Consider the following 17,028-nt stretch of genomic DNA (forward strand, 5'->3'; position numbering starts at 1 on the left):
AGTATGGGGGGGGGGGCGAGGCAGGTGCAGCCAGACCGGCGACCAATCAGCGGAGTCGTAGCGATCAACGGGTAGTTTGGTGGTTGGAGTTCGAACAGGTGGCTGGTTGCATACGTTTCTGCTCACCCTGGCAAGCCTTGCTGGTGTTTGTTGTCGTTGTTGGACATTTCTTCCATAGTCTTTTATATAGTTGTGAAGACGTAATTTTGGAGGGAAGAGCAGGCTCAATCTCTTGAAGGAGATTATCGTCACAACTCTCCCCCGAAGCCTGCGGTTCTGGAAGAAGTACGTCTTTATGTGGTGGAGTAATGGATGGAGTTGCTTCTACTTCATAAACTCTGGAGAGATCATGGGCTAAGATGTTGTCAGACTCTTGGTATAGCGTGTCTCCAGGTTGAATTTCTGCAGTTAGCAAGCCCATAGTAGAAGACGTTGAGATGAGAAGTGGGCGTGCTGCAGGAGGTGTAGGGTGGTGTGGTCCGTATTGATGGTGGACCGAGCACTTTTCAGGTGTGGAGTGAAGTGCTGAAGCTTCAGGATGAGGAAGAGTAGCTCCTTGCCAATTGTTCCGTAGATCCTTGTAGCAGTAGTCGCTGACAAGTGTATTCTTCTCGCCTCGTTGCTGCATCACGACACCACCCACGTCGGTACCATTGGCGTCGACATGGAGGATGAAGGGCTTATCTGACGAGGTGAGAGTGGAATTAGAAGAGGGCATAGGAGCACGAATATTATCCTGAAAGCATTTGGGAAGATCATTAAGGATTTTGGAATTAGAAGGCGCCGACTCCTTGTCAGTGCTTTCGGGAGAAGAAGCCGGGATGGTCTCACTGTGGATGTAGGGTTCTGTGAATGTGGAATAATTAGTCAAGACAGTGGGAGGAGTACCATTATATTGCTTCAGGAGGTTGACGTGGCACAGCTGGGTCTTCCGCCGCCTATCTGGAGTCTCTATCACATAATTATTATTATTCCTGCACTCTTTGACGCAGTAGGGTCCTGAAAATCTGTTTTGTAAAGGTGAACCTGGGATAGGGAAATAAGCAAGGACGAAGTCTCCCGGCTTGAATTTTCTTACTTTGCTGGTCTGGTCGTAATGAGTCTTCATTCTCACCTGGGCTTTCAATAGATTATCATGGGCAAAGCGGTGGACTCTCTCTAGAATGTGCTGAAGGTTTTGAAGAAACTGGGGCACATTCTGATGCTCACTGAAGGTGGCATCTCTGAGAGAGTCTTTGAAAGCCTTAAGGGGAGTACGGCACTTACGGCCGTAGAGCATCTCATAAGGAGATACTCCTAGGGACTCATTGGGGAGACTTCTGAAAATACACATTATTAGGTCAATCTGCTTATCCCAATCCTTTGAGGTTTCACTACAAAACTTTTTCAAGAGTGCTTTGATGGTCTGATGACTACGTTCAAGAGAACCCTGTGAAGCAGGATGATAGGGGCTGGACAATACCTGTTTGATGTTGAACTCCTCCAGTGTCCTTTTGAAGAGATCACTGGTGAAGTTGGTGCCACAGTCACTTTGAATCTCCCTGGGAAATCCGTATTGAGTGAAGATCTTCAATAGATGTTTGATAACCGTAGCAGCCGTGATGTTCTTCACTGGAACTGCTATGGGAAATCTGGTGGTAGGACACAGGATGGTTAGGATGTAGGCGTTACCTGAACTGGTCCGAGGTAAAGGACCAACACAGTCTATTATGAGTCTGTGGAAAGGTTCCGCAGGCACCTGTATGGGAATCAGTGGTGCTCTGGGAATGGAGACGTTCGGTTTGCCTGCCATCTGACATGTATGACACTGTTTTACGTACCGTTTGACGTTGTTTACCATACCTGGCCAGTAGTAGTCTTGACGAATCCCATGGTAAGTCTTGTTGAAGCCGTAGTGGGAGAATGATCCGTGGGCCAGGTGTAGAATAGTGGGCCGCAGGCTGGTGGGAATCACAAGTTGTTCGGTGTTGGCCCAATCGTCCTCCTCCTTCAGTTTACTGGGTCTATATCTGCGGTAGAGCAAGTCGTTCTCTAGGAAGAACCCAGGAATACTGTCGGGTTGAGTCTCAGCCTGGAAAAACAATGGTGTTAAAGTAAGATCTTCCCTCTGCAACTTACGGAACTCCAACTTGGTCAGATGCGGGGGTAGTTTCTGAGGGTCTTGAGGGACAGCGGTAGCAGTAGAGTCAGCTGGCTGTGGACGTGCGGCTTGTGCACGGGTGGTCACGAGAACCGGAGGAGAAACATCATCACTCTCTTGAACCTCTGCTGGAACATACTCAAGAATAGGGTTACTTGGCACAGAGTTACACACCTGGGGTTTGTCCATGACGATCAGGTTGGTTGGTTGCAGGTCTTCTGCCAAGTCGTTGCCTAGGAGAAGTTGCACTCCAGGCATGGGAAAAGGCTTTTCCCTGACGGCGACTTGGACTTCCCCGTTCACGTAGGGACAATCCAGGTGGACTCTGGCGAGAGGGTATGGAGTAGTAGCAGTGAGGTCAGTGATGAAGACCGTTTCCCCGGTGTAGACTATGTTGGGCACAGCCGACTTCAAGATGATCGATTGTAGAGCCGCTGTGTCCCTCAAGATCTTCAATTTGAAACGTCCCTCCGGATTTGAACCGTTGGCAGAGACAGTTCCAGTATACAGGTGGTTACTGAAAAGAGAAAGATCATTAACATCAACACCAACATTCATCACAGGCTTACCGGACTTAGGAGGAGTTGGTTTGGGTCGTTGTTGGTCAGTGGTTCCCTTGTATTGAGACTTACCACACTTGTCTATGGTATGTCCATAGAGTCTACAATACTTGCAGTACAGTTGTGAACCAGCTTGATCGGGGCTCACCTTCTCGTAACTGTACCACGACTTCTTACTGGAGGATGGTTCAGGTGTCAGCCGGTGGATGAGGCTGTAAGTGTCAGCCGACTTAGCACACTTCAGGTAGTCGGTTTCTTCTTTATCTGCTAAGTAGAGGCGGACAGGAGGCGGCACACGTCTCAAGAATTCTTCAACAAGCATCAGGTTCACGAGTTCTGTAAAAGTAGAGACATGTGCTGCTTCCAGCCATTTCATGAAATACCTCCGTTTCGTGTTAGCAAACTCGAGGAAGGTAGTGGTACTTGCCTTCAGGTGGTCACGGAATTTCCTTCTATAACTTTCGGTGGAAAGTAGGTAGGCGTCTAACACTGCTTGTTTCAGAGTGTAGTAGTCATTCTCAGACGCCAAAGTACTGAGTGTGACTGCAGCTCTACCTGTAAGATGGACTCTGAGAAGTGTGGCCCATTGGTTGACAGGCCAACTGAGTTGATTAGCAAGGGTTTCAAAGGTGGTGAAAAAAACATCAACTTCTGCTTCTACAAAGGATGGCATTAACTTACTTGCATGTGATATATTAAAACTGACGGGAAGATTGGCAGTAGCTTGCTGGCGTTGGGTGAAGTGTGAAGTTTCCAAGGAGATTTCGCGTTGACGACACTCTAGAGCCAGAGTCGCTTGTTGCTTGTCATGTTCGCGTTGTATTTCCAACTCGCGTTGTTTGGTTTCAAGCTGTACTCTTTCACGTTCACGGAGTAATGCGACCTCGCGTTCGTGTTCTTCTCTCCTCAAGGCAGCTTCGCGTTCTTGTTCGTCTCTCCTCAAGGCAGCTTCACGTTCTTGTTCGTCTCTCCTCAAAGCAGCTTCGCGTTCGTGCTCTTCCCTTCGTATGGCAGCTGCTTCTCTTTGCTGCTCACGTTCAATCTTGGCCAGCTCTAGTTTAAGTTTCATCGTAGCCAAGTCAGTTTTCTCTGCAATATAGTACGTTTCATGAGTTTCAGAGTCTATCTTACCTTGCTCTAAATAGTAATCCAGCAACAGGTTGTGTAGGTCATTTTTGTTGGCTTGATAGGGAACTTCTAGTTGATACTCATGTGCAAGAGTTTGTAGTTCAGTCCTCTTGGCACGACTTAAAGTCCCTATTTCACCTGCTGGATTTGCACGGAAAGTTTGGAGACGAAACATGGTGAAATTAGCAAATAAAGGTACACGAATGTTCAATAATGAAATGTCAGAAACAGGACAACGTGGCAACTGGCACCTATCCTGTGTGATCTTTAACAATTAACGTTAAGTGAAAGATATTAAATGATTAAATTAAATCAAGGGCGCAGGAAATCTTGTACCCGGTACTCATGTAAGAGAATAAGGGCAAGAAAATCCTACTAACAAATGAAACAAAGTTTCGAAAACAAATGAAACAGTTAAATGCTTCAAAAGTAAAATTGGTAGTCCAAGGATGTAGGCATACCTTGCCAAGTCTCTATAGGACATAAAGCAAGTTTTTCCCACTGAATTTAATATGATACTTACAGAATTAGCGAACTTTTGTGCTCTGAAAAAATAAGCTAATTCCCTACCGTTGTATGTATCATCATCTCTGACTGACGTGTAGGGGTGCGAGGTGTCAACTGGTGACGAGAACTGCTGCTGAGGTCCCAATTCAGCAACTAAAGTTCGAGCTAGAGGAACTATGGCCCTCTTTGTCCTCCTACAGTCAGATTGCAGAAGATTGGGTACTCTTGACCCGGGGCAGACCACAGTACCAGGGTACCAATATGATGATCTGTCAGAATGAGAAATATTCAAGGGACATAGATGGTAAATACGAGTAATAACATGGAGGGAGAGATAACCAATTAAGAGTATGACTGAGGCCTACAGTCACCACGTAATCCAAAGTTGTCTCACCTTCACTATATGTTACTCTCGTAATGCACAATACACCGCACCTTATAAAAAATGAAATTGAATGAAAAATAGTAAAGCTACGTTAACAGAGTTAAATACGCTTACCATAAATTACCACTTGGCACCAGTACCTGAGTGAGGCTCCTAGGACAGGCCCCCATATAACTTGTGACGGTAACGCGTTGGTGTTCGGCTGTTTAATGCTAGGGGTATGGCCTCGTCACATAGTTATAAAAAAAAAATAGAAAAACTGGAACTTCGTCTGTGGTAAGGTAAGGAGAAGACACACAAAACACAAGTAAACTTTAACAATGAAATTTTAATGACGTTAAATAAATCAAAACATGAAAATAATGCACAAACAAATTCTTATAATAAAATCAATGAATCAAAATAATAAGAATTCTTAAATGACAAAATGAAAAGTTACGTTAAGGCAAAATAACAAGAAGTGCAATACAACAGTAAGTGGGAGGTGCTGGAATATTGGCTTAAAGCCACCACCTCTCTCAGTACACTCTAGAGTCTAGCTGGGAGGTGTGCTGGCTACGAAAGCACGGAACATTCTGAAGACTGATGTTGGAGCGACCCCAGACATCGGGTAGTATGGGGGGGGGGCGAGGCAGGTGCAGCCAGACCGGCGACCAATCAGCGGAGTCGTAGCGATCAACGGGTAGTTTGGTGGTTGGAGTTCGAACAGGTGGCTGGTTGCATACGTTTCTGCTCACCCTGGCAAGCCTTGCTGGTGTTTGTTGTCGTTGTTGGACATTTCTTCCATAGTCTTTTATATAGTTGTGAAGACGTAATTTTGGAGGGAAGAGCAGGCTCAATCTCTTGAAGGAGATTATCGTCACAAGCCACACTGAACAGCCTGGTTGACCAGGAGCCAGATTCACGGAGCAGTTACCCAAGTACTTACGAAAGTGTACAGTACATCTTTCCTCAATCCTTGATGACTTTGGTTACATTTATTAAACAGTTTACAAGCATGAAAACTTTCCAATAAACTGTTGTTATTGTTATAAACAGCCTCCTGGGGCTTCAGAGCTCATTAACTGTTTAATAATTGAATACAAAGCCGCCAAAGATTGAGGAAAGATATACAGGTTTGTAAGTGCTTGCGTAACTGCTTCGTGAATCTGGCCCCAGGCCACTAACCATGAGGCCTGCTCAAAGACCGAGCCAAGAGGACGTTGATCCTCGGAATCATCGACAGGTATTCAATAGGTGTACTGTACTGTACAGTACTGTATACCTAATTTTATATATGGTAAAATTGTCAGGTGGATTATTAGAGCCTTCAAATCCAGGGATTCCAAAACAATGCTTCTATATAATGTATGTACAGTATACATGGAAGATACTAGAAGGGCTGGTTCCAAATATGCACTACAAAATAGCTTACAGGAGTGAAGGATATTGTTGGAAATGCAGAATAGAGCCACTGAAACATAGAGGTGCCATTGGCACAATCAGAGGAGAACACTGTATGAGCATCAGAGGTCCTTGGCTCATTAACCTCTTCCCACCAAAATATGAAATATTGCCAGAACACAAGGGAAGATGTTCATGAGACAGTTGAACAAGTTCTTGCAGGAAGTGCAGATCAACCTGGTTGTAATGAATATGGGCCTGTGGGCTGCTCCAAGCAACAGCCTTTTAGATCAAGCGATCACAAGGCACCTGATTCCATGGGGAGCTGGACCCTTGGGGAGTAGAGGAACTCTTGGAACTGACAACAGGTAAACTTTCAGCCCCATCAAAATTTTCTTTCTTTCAAATATTGTTAAAATGTGTTCCTTGATCACAGAAAAAAAAAAAAAATATTGTATGTGACATAGTTTGACCTTGATTGAGAAGGGAAGTTAAGCAATTTATGGGCACAGTGAGTACTGTACACACACACACACACACACACACATCTACGTTTTTATGCACCATTAAGTATTTCTTGTGAGTGTAATAACCTTATGACTGTTTATCAGGGTTCAGGGTAGTCATGCATAGTTTATATAAAGTTGTAACAGCATGCATTGAATGTCGTATTTTTCTTCATGTCGTAAATGCTTTTTCCAGGGTTTTTCGCGTGTAATGATGCATTGGGCTGTCAATAATAATATTTGTATCACAGAACATGTAGAATATTGGTACTCATAGATGTATAATATTCATGTCATGTAGTAATATAAATTCAAATATTATAATCTTCGATCAATAAAATGTACATTTTTGCCATTATCATTATGCCCATATACACACAATATATATGTCAACATTTTTTTGCACCATAATGAACCAACAAGTAGTTCTGGTGGGTGTGGTGGTGATATCAAAATACCTGTACAGCATTGAGCAACGTGACACAAACAATGCCAACAAACATCAACTGATGCAAGAAAAAGCTTCCGATACACTACACACATTGGTAAGATTAGCTATAGAATTGCTATCATCACATTTCTATCACTAAATACTGAATATGAATCCATTTCCAAAAGGATATTTTGTAAAGGAGCATGAGTTCATTTTAACGGTGAATAGATGCATGAAATATTGTCTGAGTATTGTGACTGTCTGCCTCGTGCTGCGAACTTCATAACGAGTATTGTGTTCACTGATATCTGAGTGTTGTAGTCTCTCTCTTACAGTCTGGATCATCTGTGATCACATCATCACAGCGAGGTCCACGTCATCTGTGGGCCTCGTGGCTGAGTGGACAGCGCTCGGGGGTCGTAGTCTTAAGGGCCTGGGTTTGATTCCCGACAGGCAGAAACAAATGGGCAGAGTTTCTTTCACCTGAGGCCCATGTTCACCTATCATTAACTAGGTACCTGGGAGTTAGACAGCTGCTATGGGCTACTTCCTGGATGTGTTAGAAATATTTGTAATAGACATAATAAGAGAAAAATAGATCGTTTAGAAAGGCGGGGCCCAAGAGCTAATAGCTCAACTCTGCAGATACAAAATAGTAAAGGCACTATCATTGCAAAATAATTGCAGTTACTTATTTATTCGTCATTATTAATTGGTTCTGTGGCCCCTAGCTGCACAGTGGTGCTGTGAGCTCCTGTTGAATGCACCAGCCTTGGTCGCTATGGCAGTACTGAGGCTTTCACAGGCAGGAGGGAAGTAGAGGATTTTTTCCAGATGCATCCAGATGACGTATGTTTACTGCAATCCTGAGGAAAAGGACGTAAGCCCGTTCACTTTCGGGAGTTTTGAATTGTTCCCGATATCTAAAAATGCCTTAAGGCTCTATGCGCACCACTAGTTGAGCGCCTTAAGGTGTTATGCACAGGTCAGGGAAAGTAATGTAATGTCAAACCCCTACTTGTTTAATGTAGTAGAGAGAGTAAGTAAACTTAAGTGTTTTCTAATGATTCAAACCCTTACTTTTATTAGACTTGTCAACAAATTATCAATGCTGAGCCTGTTACTGTTGAAATCCCTCCTGGGGGATTTTGAATTCAAGACCCATTGATAGCCAAATTGTAGAAATCATTATGCCTCTTGCAAGACAGCTTTTGGCATATGTTTTGCATAAAGAGGTAAAGGCTTCTTGCTTAAGGTTGACTGATGCTCTGGTACTTTGTTGGCCTTCATTGTATCTTGCATATTAGGTCAATCCAATGGGGGGGGGGGGTAGAAGGTTAACATCAGGCACTCCTGATGCAGTCCTGATTCAGTAGTACTTTCACTTGCTGTTAAAAAATAAGGTTCTACAACATTTGTATTGTGAGATATGCAGGCAAAGGAAAGTGTTTTATAATTGTCTTAAGTATAATACAGTATCTACATAGATGTGTATACATCCATGTGCATGAATATTGTTTTTCTCTGAAGGTTATACTGTATGGGCACACATCATTTGTGATTTTTGTTGTAAATAATCAGTGAACTGCAAGACTTAATTACTGACATTTCTTTTATCTATTTTCTAGGTTAATGCCATGTTGGTGGCATCTGGTCAGCTAAAGCTCTCCGAGCTTCACAAGAGCCGGATAAAGAACAACAAATCAAATGACCTCTTCATTGAAGAGGTGAGCATCAATGAAGCCCCCATGAGTGCCAGAAACTTCCTCACACGGTCATCTACTCAAGAGGAAATCAGCAAGGCAAGCCAAATCTTTTCTGTGTCTATAATTTTAAAATAATGTTTTTAATCAATGAACATGGTGTTTTAGCTAATGTACAGTATATTGCAATTTTGCTATGCCCTATGGTGAAAATATGATGTTAATAGGTTAATTTATTTTGTATGTACTTTATATGTAGTAGACTGGTAGCCAGAACTGCACTGCTTGGCCTAGTAAGCAATGCTTGTTTTACACGTTTACAAAACTGGTAGGAAAGAAGACCCTCTTAATTATAGACCTGTATTGTTGACACGTATGGTTGTCAAAACGTTGGAATAGAAATATTCCAATCCAATTGGGAGAGTAATGACATACATTATGTTTCGAAGCCAGGAACAGAAATGAGAAGTTAGGATTAAACATTAGACAGGCAGTTAGAAAAGATTGGTTACTAGAAAGAAATTAGTACAGAACACTGTAGATAGATTCACATCCAAACATCCAAAATAATTTTTGGATATATGGAAAAGGAGATACCGTCTAGAGTGGACAAAACATCAGAAGAGGAAAATTCATTGAGAAAACAGTAGGTTGAGGGGAAGGCCTGTCAAAGAAAAATGTTAAGTGATTTCTGGAGACTAGGAAAATATGTAAAAGGTTAGACTCACCCCTTAAGGGTGACATTGAATGGAGTAAATGAATGACAGAAGTGCTTAGTAATGCCTAGAAACTACAAAATGATGGGAAACAATAATCATTAAGGCGAGACCTTTCTAGGGAAGACAGATAGGAGAGGAAACTGAACCTTGTTGAAGCAAAACGCTTAAGTGAGATTAGAAATGAACAAAATTATTTTCTTCTACAATGTGATAGGGATCGGGAAGCTGGTGAGATTGTACACGAAAGCAAATCAACAAACTCATTAAAGGAAAGAAGTGTGAAGGGCAAAGAAGGAGGGACCATCTTCCTGAAAATTGTGTATATGAACATAAGTTGGGTAAGGTAAAAAATACTGGAGTTAAATTATATAATTCAGCTTGAAATGCCAGATACTATCCCACTAGCAGAGACGAAACTGGAGGACAAAAATTTTAATGAGGTGGTATTCCCAAGGGACTATGCTATTTGGAGATGCGACAAATAGTTTGAAAAGGTGGGAATTTTGCAATCCTGGCAAAGGAACGGCTAAAGGCAAGAGAATTGATATTTGACAACCCTCGAGAAGTAGACATAATGGCACTGGAGATTTGCAGTCAGAACGATAAACTAATAATCATTGCTGCATACAGTCGACCAGCAAGCAATGCATGGACTAAGGAGCAGCTTGGTGACAAAAGAGAGGGACCTTATAATGATCCTGAGAAATTATTGTAAAAACATATAAAGTTAATCACTATTGTTGATACTTGGTGACTTCAATTTAAAATCGATAGACTTGGAAGACTATGAAGCAAGAACAGAGGATTTTTGGACTAGCCAGTTCATAAACCTCATCCTGGAATCTTTTATGAATCAACATGTAAAACAGCCCATAAGAGTAAGATTAGATGATGCTCCATCATTGCTGGATTTGGCATTTTCCAGGAATGAAGAGGAGATAATTGACTTTATTACCTCCCTCACGTGGGAAAGAGTGACCATGTCCTGTTTGAAATTAGATATGTGATGCAATATAATCTAGAAGACAATGGCAAAATTGAAATACAGTATGGTAATTGACAAAACTTGATTTTAAAAGAGGATGCTACGAGGAACTTTCCAAATTCTTTAATTAATTTAATTGGTAAGACTAGTTGATAGGGAAGGAAGTAAATGAGATGTATACCAAATTCTGTGAAATATACAATGAAGGTGCAAAAAATATTTAGTGTATAGCAAAACAAAGATGTAAAACCAGAAAACAGGATTGGTTCAGCAGAAATTGTGAGAGGGCCAGAGAGGAAAAGACAAGAAAATAGGTACAATATAGGAAGAGGCCTAACCTTCAAACATACCAGCATTACAAACAAGCAAGAAACAAATACACAGCAGTGAGGAGAGAGGCAGAAAGTAACTGAGAAATTGGTTGCAGACAAATGCAAAACAGATCCAGGCCTTTTTTGTAAATTCATTAAAAGCAAGCTGCATGTAAAGGATAAAATCCAGAGACTGTGAATGGGGAACAGGTTCACTGAGAATGTTCTAAGGTTCATTTAGTTTCAGAGAACAAGACAATGCCAATTCTAGAGAACACCAGAGAGTACATAAAGGTGTCTTGAAATGAGGTGGAAAATTTATTCAAGGGGCTAGGAAGAAATAAAGCTGTTGGACCAGATGGAGTTTCACCTTGGGTGCTGATAGAATGGGCAACTGAGCTAAACGTTCCACTTCAACTGCTTTTCCAGACGTCTTTGTCCACAGGAATCTTAGCAGATATTTGGAAAAAAATGCAAACAGACCCAATCTACAAAAATAGTAGCAGAGAAGTCCCTCTAGTTTATAGACCCATATCATTAACAAGTGTAGTCAAAACACTAGAAAAAATAGTTAAACCAAATGGATAGAACACATGAAGAGTAATGACAATAATAGACAAACAGATGGTTTTCGAATGGGAAAATCCTGTGTAACTACTTGGTTTTTATGACAGAGCAACAGAGATTCTACAGGAAAGAGATGGTTGGGTTGACTGTGTCTACCTTGACCTAAAAAAGCTTTTGACAGAGTCCTACACAAGAGCCTGTTTTGGAAACGAACATGCTGGAGGGGTGACAGGGTGACTGCTGACATGGATGAAAAATTCTGACAGAAAGATGAGAGTGGTAATCAGAGTCTGACTGGAGGAGTGTCACTACCACAGGGTTTGGTTCTTGCACCAGTAATGTTCATCATCTACATAAATGATTTATCAGAAAGAATACAGAATTATATGAACATGTTTGCTGCCGATGCTAAGCTACAGACCAAGGTAGGAGACATAGATGATTGTCATGCCCTTCAAATTGACCTAAATAAAATATGTGCTTGGAGCACCATGTGGCAAATGGAATTTAATGTAAATAAATAACATGTTATGGAATGAGGAATAGATGAAAATAGACCCCACACAACTTATAAATTATGTGGAAAGGAATTAAAGAACTCTAACAGAGAGAAATTTAGGGGTTGTACTGGATAATAGAATGTCATCAGAGGAAAACACACACAAAGAACATTATGCGAGGAGTATATTCTGCACATTTCAAGTAATGAATTGTTTTTAATTACATGGTTGGTGAAATACTTAAGAAACTGTTCATGACTTTTGTGAAACGAAAATTGGAATATTCAACAGTTGTATGGTGCCCAGATTTCAAGAAGCACATCAATAAACTGGAAAAGGTGCAAAGGCATGCAACAAAATGGCTTCTAGACCTGAAAAACAAGAGCTATTAAGAGAGGCTACAGGCATTAAATATGCCAAAGCGTGAAGATAGAAGAAAAAGAGGCGATATAATTACCACTTAAAATAATAACGGGAAGTGACCAAGTTGACAAAGAGGAATTTGTCAATTTGAAACGGCCTAAAACTTGCAACATCAAGAACAAGAAGTCATAGATTCAAGCTGAGGAAACATAGGTGCCCAAAATATATTAGAAAGTTTTCTTTTGCAAACAGTGGTAGACAGTTGTAACAAGTTAAGTGGGAAGGTGGTGGAGGCCAGAACCGTCAGTAGTTTCAGAGCGTTATGAGTGCTGGGAAGACGGGACACCATGAGCATAGCTCTCATGCTGTAACTACACTTAGGTATTTAGACTTGGGTAATTACAAATGAGTAATTACACACACAATGAATGGTCCAACAAATGGCTGCTAAAGTTTAACCCGAGTAAATGCAAAGTAATGAAACTAGGCGGTGGGAACAGGAGGCCAGACACAAGATACAGAATAGGAGACGAAGTACTTAATGAAACGGAAAGAGAGATAGATCTAGGAATTGATATCACACCAAACCTGTCTCCTGAAGCCCACATAAAGAGAATTACGTCTGCGGCATATGCAAGGCTGGCTAACATCAGAACAGCCTTCAGGAACCTGTGTAAGGAATCGTTTAGAATCTTGTACACCACATATGTAAGACCAATTCTGGAGTATGCGGCCCCAGCATGGAGCCCGTACCTTGTCAAGCACAAGACGAAGCTGGAAAAAGTTCAGAGGTATGCCACTAGACTAGTCCCAGAACTAAGAGGCATGAGTTACGAGGAAAGGCTGCGGGAAATGCACCTTACGATAGAAGAGTGAGGGGAGACATGATCACTACCTGCAAAATCCTCAGAGGAATTGACAGAGTAGATAAGGACAAACTATTCAACACTGGCGGTACGCGAACAAGGGGACACAGGTGGAAACTGAGTACCCAAATGAGCCACAGAGACGTTAGAAAGAACTTTTTCAGTGTCAGAGTAGTTAATAGGTGGAATGCATTAGGCAGAAATGTGGTGGAGGCTGACTCTACACACAGTTTTAAATGTAGATATGATAGAGCCCAGTAGGCTCAGGAATCTGTACACCAGTTGATTGACAGTTGAGAGGCGGGACCAAAGAGCCAGAGCTCAACCCCCCGCAAACACAACTAGGTGAGTACACACACACATGCATATTCATGATAAACACTGAAAATAACAAATTTGGTGTTATGGTAATAATTATAATAATTGAGCATGTAAAAGTAAGTTATGGTCTGTTATGGCAGAAGTACGAGTTAATCTGCTATTTTGATTATAAAGATTTCTCTTAACTAAATTGGATTTAAAAGAAAGAATTTTAATGTTGTTATGCAGATGTCGGGTGCAGCAGTGTCAACACGAGGACGCTACATGAACCAGGAAGAGCTCAAGAACCCGAGTAAGAGTCCTGGCGACCGCCCCCTCTACCTACACATCCAGGCTGTCAATCAACAGGATGTCAAAGGTACAGCTCAAGGCATTATGCAGTTACAATTTTCTTCCATTTTCCCATATTTTCCCATATTTTCCCATATAATTTGGAGGTTTTCATTGTGTTTGAATACCTTGAGTTTCCTGGGATGACCGTGGTGCATTACATCAAAATGTTGAGGGGCTGTGTTGGGTTCTTGAGTCCAACATGCTCAGTATTATTGTATTAGGTCATTATTCTGTATAATTGTTTTTGTCTTGTTGACACAATCAGCAGCAGCTCATTCTTCATAGTTGTAATTAATAAGGCTTTGCTGATGTTTTCATGTGAAGTCAGTAAGACACTGCTCTTAACATATGAAAAGAAGTACAGAGCTTACAAAGTATCAATAATAAAGGTACTGTATTTTTATACTGTACTATTTTTATTGGTCTTATATAATTTAGTGAGATTGTGCTTCAGATTAGAGAACATAAGAGATTATTGAAAGTACTGTTAAGAATTTGTACCAAGTTCTCACTATGCAGCACTATTTTGAATATACAGTATATAATACGGTAATAATAATAATTCATTGTGCTGGCGACAAACAGCCAGTGAATATATACCCGTTAGGGTTATATCGCAGTCACCCGCCCAGGGCCGAATTACTGACCTTGCCCAGGATGCAACCCCACAACAAGCTAACTAACTCCTGAGTACCTATTTACTGCTAGGTGAACTGGGGCATTAGGTGATAGATAACACCCCAAACCATTTCTCCCCTGCCCAGGATTCATACCCGAAATTTCCCCCTATTGTGAGGCAAGGTCGAACTTGACTGATAACACCATGCTTTCAAATTATAGTTAACACTATTGCTCGCTTTGGACACCGTTCACGTCCACTTTTTTCCTCTCGAGTCCTAGCATTGGAGAGCGCTCGCGTCCATTACAAAAATATTTGTATAAAATTCATTTTTTATTCGAGCGACTTCGGGATAGCTTCAAAATAAGCTCCATTAGAGTGCGCACAATTTGATGCCAAAATGAAAGATGTAACTTGAAACTTAATGTCAGAACACTTGAAAGATTATAAATACGTTTTTGACACTTGAAAGATTATAAATACGTTTTTGACACTTGAAAGATTAAAAATACGTTTTTGGTCAAAATTTTAGAATACTGGGTATTTGTTAAAATTCTATTTATTGTTCTATTATTATGGGCCTAGTTTTAAAATGTGCACCTTTACATTGCGAACAATTTGATACCAAAACGAGTGACGTAACACAAAAATTAATGTTATCAAACTGAATAAGTATACACATTTATACTGTATACACGTATGGGAGCCGAGCGGCCGGCACGCTGGAAACGTGATCCTGTGGTCCCGGGTTCGATCCCAGGCGCCAGCGAGAAACGATGGGCAGAGTTTCTTTCACCCTATGTCCCTAGCGGTTAATAGGTACCTGGGAGTTAGTCAGGTGTCATGGGCTGCTTCCTGGGGGGGTGTGTGTGTGGTGCGGAGAAAAAAAAAGTAATAAACAGTTGATTGACAGTTGAGAGGCGGGCCAAAAGAGTAAAAGCTCAACCCCGCAAACACAACTAGGTGAATACGTTTGGTTGCGGGTGTGATAATTGGTTCTCCTTCACGGGTAACTTTAGGCTTTGCTAAGAAAGTCACGCTGGGCTTTTGGACAATATATGCATATACACCTGCAGGGAATTTAATTGCGAGCACATTGATACCAAAACGAAGGACCTAGCACGAGAATTAAGGTGAGAAAACTGAAACAGGTATACACATTTGGTGTCGCCGAGCGCTCGCCGCACGCACCACCAGGGCTACTTTGTGCATACGCACGGAGCGCACGCCCGGGGCGCATTACTGTTAAAAAGCTTCTTAGAATTTGTTTATAAAATAATCCTCAACCCTATCACAACTAAACACCCCTATCACCCCTGAACCCGCCCTATCACCCTTGAACCCCCCCTATCACCCCTGAACCCCCCCTATCACCCCTGAACCCCTATCACCTCCTGAATCCCCCATAACCCCTGAATCCCCTATAACCCCTGAACCCCCTATCACCCCTGAACCTCTCAATAACCCCTGAACCCCCCCCTTATCACCCCTGAACCTCTCCCCCCCCTTATCAACCCTGTACCCCCTATAACCCGTGAAATTCTCTACCGCCACCCTTCAACTCCCCCCCCCCTCTTGAACCCCCTCCCCTCTTGAACCCCCTCTCCATCCTTTAACCTCCCCACTATTCTTGAACCCCCCACTATCACCCATAACCCCCCCCCCTCCCCATGAACCTGTCCCATCACACCAGAATCCCCCCTTCCCCCACCTCACCCACCACACCAGAATCCCCCCCACCCCCACCATACCAGAATCCCTCCCAACACCCCAGAATGATTGGGGGGGATGAATAAACCTGTACACCATCTGATTGACAGTCGCAAGTTGAGACCAAAGAGCCACAGCTCAACCACCGCAAGCACAACTAGGTGAGTACAGGCAGGTGAACAGACTGAGGAACTGTCAAACTGAACTGTACTTTTGTACAGGTCTAACAAAATCACAGGAGATGGATCAGCAACAGGAGCCAGATTTACGAGGCAGTTACGCAAGTACTTGCAAACGTGTACATCTTTCCTCAATCTTTGTCAGCTTTGGTTACATTTATTAAACAGTTTACAAGCCTGAATACTTCCCAATCAACTGTTGTTATAGTTATAAACAGCATCCTGGTGCTTCAGAGCTCATTAACTGTTTAATTATTGTGAACAAAGCCGCCAAAGATTGAGAAAAAGATGTACAGGTTCGTAAGTACTTGCGTAACTGCTTCGTGAATCTGGCCCCAGGTGTCTATAGAACCTTCGCTCATAATCACCAGCTTACATAATTTTTCTCTATTTTTCTTTAAGATATGTATTTATTTGTTAACAGTGGCAGTTGGGCGTATCATGCACATCATCATGGAACACAGCCACCGTAAAGGCCACAGCATGCAGAGACCAAGGGGACCAAGACCTAACCCGGCTCCTGGCCTGATGGGACCGAGGCCTGGTAGTGGTCCACGTGGGCCTCGGCCACTTGTCTTCCGACCGCCGAGACCCGACATGTCTGCACCCCCGCCTCAGACGCAGCCACCTCCTCCATTGACAAATGTTAGTTTATGCTGTGCTTTATATTGCTAATGTAGTGGTAGATGTTTGAAGTTTGCTTTTACACAGTTTGTTAGTATCCATTTGTGTCAACTTCTGTTTTGTGATTTACTCTGTATATCAGATGTAATTATACCATGATGAACTTGAGAACTTTTTCTATTGCTC

General features: G+C 42.1%; 1 protein-coding gene across 4 annotated transcripts in view; it reads left to right on the forward strand.

The window, feature by feature from the left end:
* The window catches only part of LOC123772502 (uncharacterized), a 174,189-nt gene that overhangs the window by 70,447 nt on the left and 86,714 nt on the right, over positions 1-17,028 (forward strand). For all 4 annotated transcript variants that reach the window (XM_069325961.1, XM_045765723.2, XM_045765725.2 and 1 more), the window contains 3 exons: positions 8,671-8,844; positions 13,606-13,735; positions 16,643-16,863. In XM_069325961.1, coding sequence (XP_069182062.1) covers positions 8,671-8,844; positions 13,606-13,735; positions 16,643-16,863 — 525 coding nt within the window. The remainder of the gene's footprint in view (positions 1-8,670; positions 8,845-13,605; positions 13,736-16,642; positions 16,864-17,028) is intronic.

Source organism: Procambarus clarkii, chromosome 17, assembly GCF_040958095.1.
Source record: "Procambarus clarkii isolate CNS0578487 chromosome 17, FALCON_Pclarkii_2.0, whole genome shotgun sequence".
In the NCBI taxonomy this organism is placed as follows: domain Eukaryota; kingdom Metazoa; phylum Arthropoda; class Malacostraca; order Decapoda; family Cambaridae; genus Procambarus; species Procambarus clarkii.